Consider the following 13,495-nt stretch of genomic DNA (forward strand, 5'->3'; position numbering starts at 1 on the left):
TTCTCTGCTTTGCGCATGTCAGATAAACAATACACGATTATCCAGCTCGAATCATTCGTCTTGCTGATCGCGACTCAAAATGCATTCGACACCACCATCGTGTTTTTCTTCAGTCAGAATGCGAGCCCTGTAGTTCAATCGGAAAGTGACAGTGAAATTGATTTGCAGAAAGCAAGTATAATTATTTTTGACAATAATTTGTTCTTGAACTAACTAGTAGTGTGTCACCCATGGGTTTTTCTTATTTTTCTATAGCCTCTATATCAACAACAGTCACATTTACTGACCAACTAGAAATTTACAAAATAGTGAAGACATTTTAACTTCAAGATTTATTTTCACTCGTGAATTCGATAGAGACTATACATATGATGCACTTTTATTTCAATAATTCGCTTGCGCGTAGGGTCTTTAGTAGATAAGAAAACATATCTCTCAAAGCTCCGTGTTTCGAGATAAGAGATGGTGCTATATAGATCCAACTGGCAACCACCATTGCTAATCACATCGGGTAATTTCAAATAAGAAAAAATGACATTTTTTTCTTTAAAACAACTATTGATTATTGTTATATATAACATTTCTGACACATCCAACTACAATTAAGCATATAACCCTACCTGACACGGGCACACATCCCCTCTATTAAATCGAAGCGATAATAGATTGCTCTTCCCGACATTTTAAATTTAACATTTTTACCTCACAAAGGCGGGGTTTCGCGTACTAAAGGCACCCAATCGTGGCTAAAAATAAGCACATCATTTATCCCGTAGATAGGTCAATCCGGAGAACCCGGAGAAAACCCACGAGGTTGGACAGGCGACCCTACTTGTCACGTTGACTCAATGACAGGTCTTTTGATACAACGCACACGCACTAACCATTTGGCCAGTTTTGAATTAAAATAAAATAAAATAAAACCAAGTACGAACAATCCAAACATTGCGACTAGGTCCAGGGTTAGGGGTAAGGTTGGGATTAGCGCAAGCACTGTTTACATGACGAACAATTGAGCTGGTCTTATCATTTAGCACTACCCCGCCCCACACTCATCCCCCTTTGTCGAAAAACCTTTCGAACGCGATAGCTACATTGTGACCTTGACATGGAAAGATATCACGGACACATGACCGGTCCATCTATAGGCTGACTTACCTTGTGTTACTGATTTTACTGATCGGTAGGCTACTTATAAAGGTCAATTAAAGGTAAAACACCATTGTTACCTTTTCATATTCTAACTTTTATGATGTTTAGTGTGATTTGTTCATTATGGCGCCGAGTGCTACTTAGTCATGAGATAGTATACCGAATTTTAATATCGTGTAACGACGACTAGTGTTGCTTAGACTGGAAATCGTATACTCGAATTTTCATTAATATTAACATTCTTAACTTTAGTTTACATCCTATAGACTTTTTTTTCTTTTTTAAAAAAAAAAAAACATGCATGCAATGAACATCAGAGATCGTAGCTTACTATTTATTAGGTACGAGAACGGGTGCCTCTAATTTCACCTAGCAAGCTTAATTTCGTTATTAATACATGTAACATCTTAAATTAAGTTAATTTTGTACCATTGTGACTTATTAAACATACGCAGCCCAATTTAGTGAAAAAACTTTTATTTATCTACAAATATTATATCTACTGAAAGAGAATCGGTTCCAGATGAGTTATTTGCCCCCTGAGTTAGAAATTGGAATCAGACCAGTTATTTGATAATCTAGCCCACGAACATGGACATAACAGACTTTAGGCATGTACTTAGCCATAGTTTGATGTTATTTTTGAAATATTTTCCACGTTACGCCTGTGCATAAGTCCTGTCGTATAACTCGTATCAGGTTAGTACTTTGATTGGCTGTTGTGCACGACATAGAGTTCAATTTCAATAGAGAAAACATGAAAAGCGCAATAGAAACTTCTGTTTTAGTTTTATCGCGCTATATAAATAAAGGATTATTATTATTATAAATATTAGCCCTCCTTCATGGCGTAAAATTTAAAATGCCGGGTAAAAGCCAGCCATTATCGCTTCGATTTAAAAGAGGTGGTTTGTACCCGTGTCGGGATTATAATGCTTAATTGTAGTTGGATGTGACAGAAATGTTATAAATAACAATATTCAATCGTTGTTTCGAAGAAAAAAATTGTCTGGTTTGCTTATTGAAAGCCCGATTTGATCTCCATCGAGTTTTGCAGGGTGGATCTATATAGTACCATCTCTTACAATCTGATTAAAACACAGATCCTATTTCGTTTCGTTTTTTATAGTTCAAAATTTCGTTTTACTTGTCCTCACAATACTAGTATCTGGAAGAGTTGTTTTATAAGCCGCGTTCTGGTTAATGTGAGGGATTAGCCAATGAAACTGTCTGTTACAGCGAGTACTTGGCGTGCGATGCACGGAACTGTGGGTAAAACACTAGAAACGTTAACCCTGGTTGATTAATCCATAGAAATCTATGGATCAATCAATGTCTGACGTCATGGGGTTAAAAGTCGCTCGTATGACATCTGTCGCGACTCCGCACTACAACCGATCAGATCTTCATGTAGGATTAGTACTAAATGATGAGGCCAGCTTAATCTTTCGTCATAAAGGTCACGAGATGTAAACAGGACTAGCGCTAATCCCAGCCCTAACCCTAACTCTGGACCTAGCCTCAATGCTTACCCTAAAACTAACCCCAATCTCGCCAACAAATGACGTGCACTAACCTCATTTACATTTCACCATCGTAGGTCAGTGCTTGTGTGGAGACAAAACCTCTCTCCCAAATACTTAAACCTACCCTACAATCTCGCCAACAATCACATGTCCTAACCCTCATTTACATCTCAGCGACCTTGACAAAAATTGAGCTGGCCTTAACAAATAGATATAGCCCTTCGTGTAGTGTAGGCCATCGAAAGTATAAAAAAAAAACGAAACGAAATATAGATCTGTATTTTAATCTGATTGCATCTCTTATCTCGAAACAACGATGTCTATTTACGAGACAAACGATTCAGCGGTGTGCTAAGCATGGTGATATTAGTATATTCTTTCGTTCAACACAGAGCAAATGAAATGTGGTTTAACGCCCTGTACTCTTCTGCTCCGTCCGGGCAAATGAAGACGGACATATGACATGCAGTATGGGGGAAGGTTTGCTAGGACAGCGGCACCGCGCCCTATTCTTATTTGAAATTCATCTGTCAGGGGTATTTCGTCCCCTGAAAATCTGATAAGTTTGCCAAACCTATACGTTGAAACAAAGAGGTCATCTCCGTACGAAAGATTATTCGCTATAGTACTTAATTTGGTCGCAATCCACTTCTGAAATTATCGCAGAACATTTCATTTTTCAGATGCCAAGTTTTCTTGAAAATCTAAGTGTCCAGACACTGGAAAGGATATTTGGTGTTGTTGTTCTACTGTCTGTATATGTTATATATCAACAGTATGTAATTGTAACAATACTTAGTGTAATAATATTATATATAACTTTATATTATTATAAAAAGAAACAAGAAAAATATATACCATTAACTGGACAAAGTGTCTTAATAACAGGATGTGACACAGGTGAGTACTGGTCCTAACAGCAGATTGTTATATATTTTGTTTCGGAACGGTCTCTGCCCGTTCCTATCCGTCCCTGTTAACAAGTAATATGACATTAAAGGAGCTAAATCTCATTATTTGGTACCTAGAAATGGACACAAGTGGATCGCAATACGAATATATATGAACTGATTTACACTCAATCGTTTCTGTTTTTACTGCAATTTCTAATCAGTTATCTTCGGCGAAATACGCGAAGAGTTCAAATTAAATGGCAGTCTTTGGCGTCTGTTATTCCAGTCTACACCGGTAGATCTAATTATTAAGGCCACCTGAAGGTCACGACATGTAAACAGGGCTAGCGCTAACCCTACCCACAATCCCCGGCAACAGTTACGTGCCCTAACCCTGTTTACATCTCGTGACATTGATAATAAGTCCTGCTTGCAATGAGTAAGACTGGATGATATTGAGTTGGAGACCTGTCGACTTTAATGCAAATACATGTACTGAAATAGCGCAGCTACCCCCACCCCACACCGCCCCTGTTCTATGGCTATTTTGGAGTCTTTGCCTTCTATTTTTCATCGTAACATCGTAATTCGTTCTTGTTCGCTGAAAGGAATCTGACATAAATTTATCATAACTCTATTTTGAAGCAGAATTTTGCGATTCAAAAACAGGACAGAGATACTCTCAAAGTAGATAGTTTTCTGTGTGCAGAATATATCCAATGGACAAAATCGAAATGAATTCCACGTAATTATTTAAAAACATCTATAAAACAATTTACAGGAATTGGCCATAAGTTAGCTGTTCGTCTGGGTAAAAGTGATGTTACTGTTTTTGCTTGTTGTTTATCATCATCCAGTAAAGGTGCTTTAAAGTTGAAATCTGTTGGTAGTAATGTTCATGTTTTATCTATGAACGTTAAATCAGATGAAAGTATCGAGGAATGTCTACAATATGTCAAGGAAAGATGCCAAGACAAAGGTAAGGCTTCCATAACTTTATTATACGCTCGTACTTGGTAGTTAGGCATATAGGCTAGACGTTTTAGTCCTAGTTTGTTTTGATCAGATTTATTAGATGTCGTTTCTTTTGCTACTTTCTGGACACCATTAATTTATAGCGGGCATTGTGTAGGCCTACACTAAGCGATTTATAGTTGTTTTTAAATATTATCCAGGTTTATGGGGTATAGTAAACAATGCCGGGATAGTAAGATGTGGTGATGTAGAATTAACAACAATGTCTGTATATAAAGATGTAGTAGATGTTAATTTATTTGGAATGATTAGAGTTTGTAAAGCGTTTATTCCACTTGTAAGAAAAGCAAAAGGTAAGGGTGTGATTATTTTTTGTGTTAAAATTCATTTATGTTTTCACCGACTGTAGGCTACATTGATCCGTATTATTTCGTACTGACAAAGGTTCTTTTACGTGCAAGTCATTGAGTAGGCTACACGACACCCCGTTTTTCGTCCCATCAGATCGACTATATTTCGTTGTCACTTGGAAGCCAGTGTCTTCATTTACCTGAAAGAATTAAATAACAGACCCAAAGTGCATATCTCACACGTATATATCTGCATCACTGACAAATGTGAATTACGCCAGTCTACACCGGGATCGAACCCGGTACCTCCGAGTACCACCGCGACCCCCATTTGACAGGAAATTTGAAAACTTTTTTCCATTCTCTAAGTTGTGGCAAAGTAGAACATGCCTTTGTTAATATCCAGGTCGAGTTATTAATGTGACAAGTGTCCGAGGCATAATATCTTACCCAGCATTTTCAGCCTACAGCATGTCAAAGTTTGCGGCGGAAGCTTTCTCCGATTCACTCCGAATGGAAATGAGTAGATTTGGAGTAAAAGTGGTTATTGTGGAACCTGGTAATTATGGTGGAGCTACTGGTTTGTGGGACGAAGAAAATGTAACAACATATGTTTTATACATTTTTTTTATATCATTAAAGTTGATGTTGAATGTTAAAGATGCATTATGTAAGGTTTAGATAAAGAGCTGACAGTTCTTGCTATAATTGGTTTAAAAATAGATAATTTGAATGGAATATATTGACAATCTCAGTCAAATTACTTCATTCTGAACGAAGTTTGAAGATGTATCCATTTGCATTGCTTCTGTTGTTACGATAATAACAAAAAAGTCTTGATTATCCATTTCTAAGTTAAATTACTAAATAACGATTGTGTTTCAATCAGTTCAAAATAACAATTATCCGATAATATGAATGTTATATGGGTTAATGATGAACGAATTTGCTGCAAAATACGTACGTTCGAATAACTAGTATGAACAGAAAATTAGCTTCATGAACTTATTACCACTAACAAATTATGTAGGGTACGTTCACATGTCTACATAATATGAATATTACATCGGTTAATGATGAACGTATTGCTGCAAAATAGTATGTTGAGTACGTTTGGATAACCGCGTATGAACTGTAACATTAGCTGGATTTGGAATATTGTCTATGATGCTGTCGTTTTCCGATTCTAACGCTGCACGGTCAATGCATAATTATTTTCATTCATGTTTTATGCATTTTTATGAATAATTCTTATTTTCTCAAAGTCGTAAATATACTATTATTTTTGTTAACCCCCTACACTACGTTCAAAAACAAATATGGATAAATCGGACAATATTTGCATGAAATTGAATAGGGTTTGATTTTTGGATTAACTTTATGAAGGCTATATGAAACTTGTATAGATGGAAGGACGACACTGTGTTTAGATTGGTAGCGAAGTATCCATGCCCTTTATTAACTAAAATCAATTTAGGTTATTTAGGTTACCATTTTTCAGACTCCTATAAATTATGCATTGTGAAATATGTTGGTGCCAGCAGGGAGTCTGTTATTATTCTGTTTAATTTCAGAAAGAGAGAATTTTGAATAGCGTTGATGAAATGAATTCGGAGGCTAGTTTGGAAGTTTTAGATACTTATGGAAACGGTTATCTGAGAAAATTGGCGCAGAATGGCATAGATGGTTGCTCTACAACTTACCCAAACCTTAATCCTGTTACTGACGTTCTTTATAATGCCATCTTTAATTTAAATCCCCAGACAAGATATTTAATAGACGGCAGTAATAAAATCTATGACATCGATTGTGTATGTATATTCTCTGTCGTTAATAATTTCTTTCACTTGATCTGATATGTGTGTTATTGTTTGGGGGGGTTGGATGGCTGAATGGTTAGCGTGCGCGCGCTGTATCATAAAGTCTGTCATTGAGTCGACTGGCGTGGTTTCGAATCCCCAGTTGTACGTGACAAGGAGTAGGGTCGCCTGTCCAACCTCGTGGGTTTTCTCCGGGTCCTCCGGTTTCCTCCCACTGCTAAAGACCCCTACGCGCAAGTGAATTATTGAAATAAAATTAAAACCATATGTTAGTCCCGAAATGACCTAGTTTGTGTCGAGTGGACGTTAAACCCCATTTCTCTCTCTCTGTTATTGTTTGTGGTGTCTTTAGGCAATATTGTGTCATGTCCGTAGGTTTGTCTTGCGTAATTGTTTGTGTGCCGTGCGCCCCCCCCCCCCGCCCACGTTACCACTACACTCACACTTTTCCGAATACCGTGAAACAAAGGGCAGGTATGGTTGAACGTCCCGACACCACAGTGCATCCCATTTTGAAAGTACCATTAGTTGTCTTACGGTCAGGTATGTAATACGTGTTGGGATTATAGTTTCCATGACATCGGATTGTCCACCTATGCTTTTCTTCCTTTTTAACCTTATCCCAAATAGATAATCACCACTACAAGAACAGATTTTTGAAACGGGTTCTCAGTGGTATTTAATTAATATAAAATCAGATTTCTGTTTTGTTTGTTTATTTTTGATAAAAAAAAATGATGCACGGGCTTAGCCCCCCCCCCCCCCAAAAAAAAATCGAATTAGCCCCCCCCCCCCAATATTTCGCCAACAATAATGATTTCTTAGGAGCGTTCTTAGCCGGCCACATCCTCAGCCCCTCCAAAAAATTCCGTAGCCCCACCAAATTTTATGAGCTGGCTATACGGGCCCGATGATGCATCGAACTTTTATGTATTTTTCAAAAATTGTAAATTGTTTGTTACATAATCTATAATGTATGTGGAATACTTATTTTCTTGTTTTATTATTAATTATTAATGTCGTAAATTTGTGATGGGCGGGAAACTTCCGCTGAGAGACACGCTTGGAACTGTCAGTAATTTACACAGACGTCCAAACTGTTAAGCCTTGCTGGCTTCCTATTGATGGTTACGGGCTTAGATAGCAGATTATTACGCCCAGATTGTACGGCAAATATTTCAAGGAAATTTTATTTCATATTTTCAGGTAATGGGACGTCTGCGATCATTTGTTCCTACTTGGATGATGGATTATGTTGTAATGACGTATTATGGGCCACCTAAACCACCAGTAGTCGAACCATAACATGGATTATAGAACACATTCTGAATAAAACTGGAAAGACGAAATTGCTTCTATGTTCCGTATTATCCCCCTTCAACCGACCCGACGAATCGGGCAAAAAGAAATGTCGCAAAATTAACTTTGAACATTTTATATAACACTAAGCGTATAATTTCGTCGTCTTAGACCGTTCGACTGCCGTCCGTTTATAAATTGTTTCTACAGTGGACAGAAGTTTTGATGGAATACACATGGGTTCACTGATTAGTCTTTGACATATTTAGCATTGAAAGAATTGCTACAAATATTTACGAAGTTATTTCCCTCGCTTCAAAACATCATTCACAATTTTGATGAACAAGCAAACAGTAATCAATTTATTTTTTATACAAATTCGATGAAACTTGCAGAATGCGCTTGATTCAGAATTTTCATTGACAATTTTGAAGAAAAACAAGACGGAAGATAGCTGGTTAGTGTACTGTCATCTACTGTCATCTCATTTTAAATAGGAGATTTCAATTTGAAATAACCAATTCCAAAACCCTTATTTCTTAATTTGGTGTTAGCCCCAACTGCTTAAAATCGACCACACAATAAAATATTTCCATAAACAAAAAAAATCCTTCAGGTAACATCCGTACTTTTCTTCGTAAATTCATCTGAATAAATGTTAACAACTCAGTGGTCAGGATATAGAGGGAACCAATCTAATTTTTAGTAGGGATGTGAAAAATTATTTTAGCAATTCGGTATATTTTGATACACGTTGTTTATTATTGTTATTATTGATTCATCTTAGTATCTTGTAAATGCTCCCATTAACCACAAAAAGTCACGGAGGACTTAGCTGCTGTTTCGTTGTTTGGCAACCTATTTTTTATATTCTATTAAAGGAACCTAGTTAATTTTTTCTTTAAGTGCTATTATGTATATTTCAATAAACCATGTGATGGACGAAACGTTATCGCGGAATAGGTCAGCATTTTAAAAATTTAACTTCCTATCTACTATTTGAACTTTTAGAAGATACTTCAATTTTGATTGGCTAAGCACTAAAATCAATCTAATATTATCCAATCAAATTACTAAAATTTGGATTTTTATCTTAGTTAAAATTTCGTGAAACAAGCCCCTGCAGGTATATTGGGTGGCGATGCACTCTTAATAATTCAACTGTACCCTTATGTTAACGTGTGTATTAAGATGTAGACCAGGGTCGTCACCTTGATAATAAAAAGATATGACTTCACCTGATATGTGTATTATAATATTCAAAGGTAAGCCGGGTAGTTATTTCTTTTGAGGGGTGAGGTCATTGTAGCTGTCCCGGTCCGACGAGGGCCCCAAATGACAAAGAGGCCTGGGCACGTCGAAGGAACACTTAATTTTATACAAAAGGAATGAAATGTGGTTTAATGTCTAACTTTAATTCTGCACAGCGGCGGTACGACCTACTCTGAGAAGGGTTCGTTTATTTGCACGCCAAAGTGTACACGGAACCTCGGTTTCGCGTTCCACGCTACCTTATGTTGGTTGATTTTTATACGCCCACATTTTCATGTGGACGTATATTGTCGTCGCCCCTGTCCGTCCGTATGCGGCGGGGGGGGGGAGTCCATCAAATGGGCAAAGGTTCAAATAAGGTCATTTATACTGACAGTAAATGCGCAGCCATTCTTGTATCGTGAAAACATGAGTCTGATTTTGTGCCCATTTGATGGACACCCCCACGCATAGGCGTACGGGCTCGATGACAGTTAGGGGGCAGAACCCGAAATGCCCGAAAAAATTTCGGGTGTACAGGCAGCGGTGCCGATCTTCCTCGAGAGGCGAAGCAGCAGAGCTCCCCTTGTATTGTACCCCCAGCCCCCCCCCCCCCCCCAAGAAAATTTTGAATATTTGACGGCTGCAAACATAATTTCCTGCTATTTCAGCCCGTGAACAAAGCAACTTCAAAGTGGTCTAATATAGCCGACTCGAATTCCAATCAAAAGATCAATCGTTTACAGTCCACGGAGACGGGACCGTTTGGAGAAAATTTTGAAAATTTAACAGCCGCATACGCGTTTTCCTGCTATTCCAGTCTGTGAATACAGCAACTTCAATTTGGTCCAATATAGCCGACCTGGCTGACCCGAATTCCAAACAACCAATCAATCGTCGCGGGGTATGGGGGGCCTCACCCTCGGGGCCTCACCCTCCCGGAGAAAATTTTGAAAATCTAACCACCGCAAATGCGTTTTCTGCTATTCTAGCCCGTGTAAGCAACTCCAAAAGTATCCAATGGTTTTGTAACCGAAATCCCATTCTGAATTCCATCCATCCAATCAGACCGTTGCAGCTGCATTCACAAATAATAATCGATGCTCGAAAAAAGTCGCACAAAGTAGAGTGGCTCCAGACAAAATGTTTTAATCCATAGTCAACTCAGTAGGCCTACAAATTTGTGGTATTCAATTAAAAGAAAAGTAAAATTAGTGTTTTATTAGGGCTCAATGACAGTTAGGGAAGAAAAACTAGAAATGCCCGAAAAAATTTCAGGTTTACAGACAGCGGCGCCGGTTTTTCTTCGAGAGGTGAAGAAGCAGAACTGACCTTGTATGGACCCCCGAAGAGAATTTTGGACTATTTGACGGCCGCAAACGCGTTTTTATGATATTCAAGCCCGCAAAATTAGTATTTTATTGATTTCGGGCACTTTATTTTGCCAAGTAGATGAAATAAAAAAAAAATTTGTTCCCTTTACCCTTCTGCCCGAAATGTCAGCTTGCCCGAAAGTTAGGGGGCAGCTGCCCCCCCCCCCCCCCTGCACCCCTGGCTCGTACGCCTATGCCCCCACGCACTGAGCCTCCTGACTAAGACCTTTCTTAATATTTTAGTATTAAGTCCTTTAGTATGTGACCTTTCTTAATATTTAAGCCATGTTGTTAATGTGACCTTTGTTAATGTTTAGGTAATGTTGTTAATGTGACCCTTGTTAATGTTTAGGTAATGTTGTTAATTTGACCTACGTTAATATTTAGGTCGTGTTGTTCATGTGACCACCTGTCGAGGTATTATAATATCTTACCCAGCATTTTCAGCCTACAGCATGTCTTTCTCCGATTCACTCCGAATGGAAATGAGTAGATTTGGTGTAAAAGTGGTTATTGTGGAACCTGGTAATTATGGTGGAGCTACTGGTTTGTGGGACGAAGAAAATGTAAGAAAAAAAATGATCGATTTGTTATTAAAGGGGGATAACAAGCTAATGACGACTGAGTGCATATTGAGGTGCCGAATAAAACTCTGCAAGAGTCGCAGTCCCTAGATTCTCAGTCCTAAAATAAACCGGACTGCTTTCCCAAGTTTCAAGAAATCCATGGGCATAAACATCCCTTTTTGCAATGAGAAAGATCGACCAATTGATTGTGCGAGTATAATGTGTGTAGTATGGGCTGTACCTAATAATAGATGCACTAGATGGACTTACTGATATTACTGGCATTACTGGTTCTCTCCATTGTGTACTTCCTGGGGTTGACTATTCTTTGATGCAGGATCTGTCACTGCATGTTTCGTCGTGCCAAACCGTTTATATATGACCTTTTCTTGGTCCCTTTTGGATGGCCGAATGGTTAGCACGTGCGCGCTATGTTTGATGCAACTGGCGGGGTTTCGATTTCCCGGTTGTACGTGACAAGGGAATAGAGTCGCCTGTCCACCTCATTCATTTTTTCTCCAGGTCCTCCGGTTTCCTCCAACTACTAAAGACCCCTACGCGCAAGCGAATTATTGAAATAAAATTGAACCATGTGTTAGTCCCGAAATGACCTAGTTTGTGTCGAGTGGATGTTCTCTCTCTCTCTCTCTCTCTCTCTCTCGCATTTTCTGGATTTTTTTCGCTAAACAGACCAGGTGATAAATGTAGACGCTTGAGTGTTTAGAAATTGGCATAAGATACTAAGTTCAAATTGTAAAACCAGTATTATAGTATAATATTAGACAAACCTTTAGTAATTATTTTCCCAAAACAACCTGATTTTGATTAGGTATTACCATAAACTAAGATATAACAAAACTGTATCCTTCAAAATTCTTAAAGGGGTAGACCGATGATTATTAACAAGGTTTTCATAAATCTTAATTATATTGATAAATAATCCCCTCTGTAACACAAGCAAAAGTTTTTGTAAGCGAGAAATTAATTTTTATTAACGTCGGAAGTGATGTAGATCGCTCAACTGAAAAACAGTAGAATCCGTCCTGACAGTCCTAATGCTTCACACCCAATTTGAAAGACAATCAGTTAAAAACTGTAGCATTTTTACAATGTTTATTGGTGGAAAAGGTAGGTGGGGCGTGTAATCTCGGAACAGAAGGTTGTGGAACGCTGAAAATCGATAGGGTTCGTCATCTCATGAACTCAATGCTTTACACCGAAATTTGTTTTAAAAAAACATAGCCTCTATCATGTTCACAAGCCAATTGCTGACGGACGGACCAACGGACTAACAGATTCTACGCCACACTGAAATGTTGGCGTATACAAAAAAGATGGAAACTAAATATCATTTTTAATATATTTAAAATTATAAATTATATATAACAATAAATAACAGAAATAAGATGAAACATTATAGTAGGATTATTTTTTTTTTAAAAAAAAGGATTAATATATTTCAACTTATAAATGTCGTAATTATAAATGACAATAAATTTATAACAGTATAGAAAACAAGTGCAATGTAAAGTGATTCCTCAAAAAATAACATATAGTAAATATAGTATTATAAATAAATACAGATGGGGGCTCCGGCCCTTTTCATTTGCTTATATTTTACTCAATACCTAATACTAAAACGGTGTTTCAGAAATACCCCACCAAGAATACAAAGCATATGAGATAATAAGATAATGAATACAATTTCTGAAGACAAAGAAATGGTTTTAAGATGACACCCCACACCTTAACCTTCAACAGACCACTGGTGTTTGATCTTAAAAGCACATAATGCCAAAAAAAACTCAATTAATGGCGGGACTTTGACGTTTATAGATATATCAATATTGATATCATTATAAAACGACAACATCCTGTCAACGGAGAATTAACAAAAGACATCTGGGATCTTAGGAAAGGTTGACCCAGTAACTCCGAAAGCCATGACGCAAAATCCGTGCTGGTGAGTGTTCACGGGCGAAGAGAACTGAACTACATCTATTTATTTTAAATTTTAAGGAATAGTAATCACTTTCATAGGGAAAGGTGAATGTCTAAATGGTAAAATTCCGTATGTATAGAGATGTTTTGAATTGAATTTTCATCGCCGCCATCTTTGATCGGTAGCGGAGACACCTGATGGGCCTAGTTTAAATACGACTGAATCCACACCGAAAGATTATCTAGCGTTGGTATGTTGATTTTCTTATGTTAAATAACAAGTCTGAGTATATATTTCGCGTGAATTAAGCCGTGAGAATTCTGGAATTTTAGCGAAAATAGAAATGAC

General features: G+C 37.6%; 1 protein-coding gene across 1 annotated transcript; it reads left to right on the forward strand.

Annotated features, from left to right (window-relative positions):
* The first annotated feature begins 3,361 nt into the window (after positions 1-3,361).
* LOC126809575 (retinol dehydrogenase 7) lies at positions 3,362-8,446 on the forward strand. The gene is made up of 6 exons (XM_050534203.2): positions 3,362-3,578; positions 4,353-4,550; positions 4,747-4,899; positions 5,303-5,496; positions 6,471-6,707; positions 7,923-8,446. Exons 1-6 carry the CDS (start codon positions 3,362-3,364, stop codon positions 8,019-8,021), a joined length of 1,098 nt encoding a protein of 365 aa, XP_050390160.1. The 3' UTR covers positions 8,022-8,446.
* Positions 8,447-13,495: the final 5,049 nt, after the last annotated feature.

Source organism: Patella vulgata, chromosome 2, assembly GCF_932274485.2.
Source record: "Patella vulgata chromosome 2, xgPatVulg1.2, whole genome shotgun sequence".
Classification (NCBI taxonomy): domain Eukaryota; kingdom Metazoa; phylum Mollusca; class Gastropoda; family Patellidae; genus Patella; species Patella vulgata.

Excerpts from the sequence above, each read along its gene's own strand:
- LOC126809575 (XM_050534203.2), top strand. The coding sequence starts at position 3,362 with ATGCCAAGTTTTCTTGAAAATCTAAGTGTCCAGACACTGGAAAGGATA. Across the intron at positions 3,579-4,352 it reads AATAACAGGATGTGACACAG|GAATTGGCCATAAGTTAGCT; the intron begins GTGAGTACTGGT and ends AACAATTTACAG. Across the intron at positions 5,497-6,470 it reads GTTTGTGGGACGAAGAAAAT|AAAGAGAGAATTTTGAATAG; the intron begins GTAACAACATAT and ends GTTTAATTTCAG.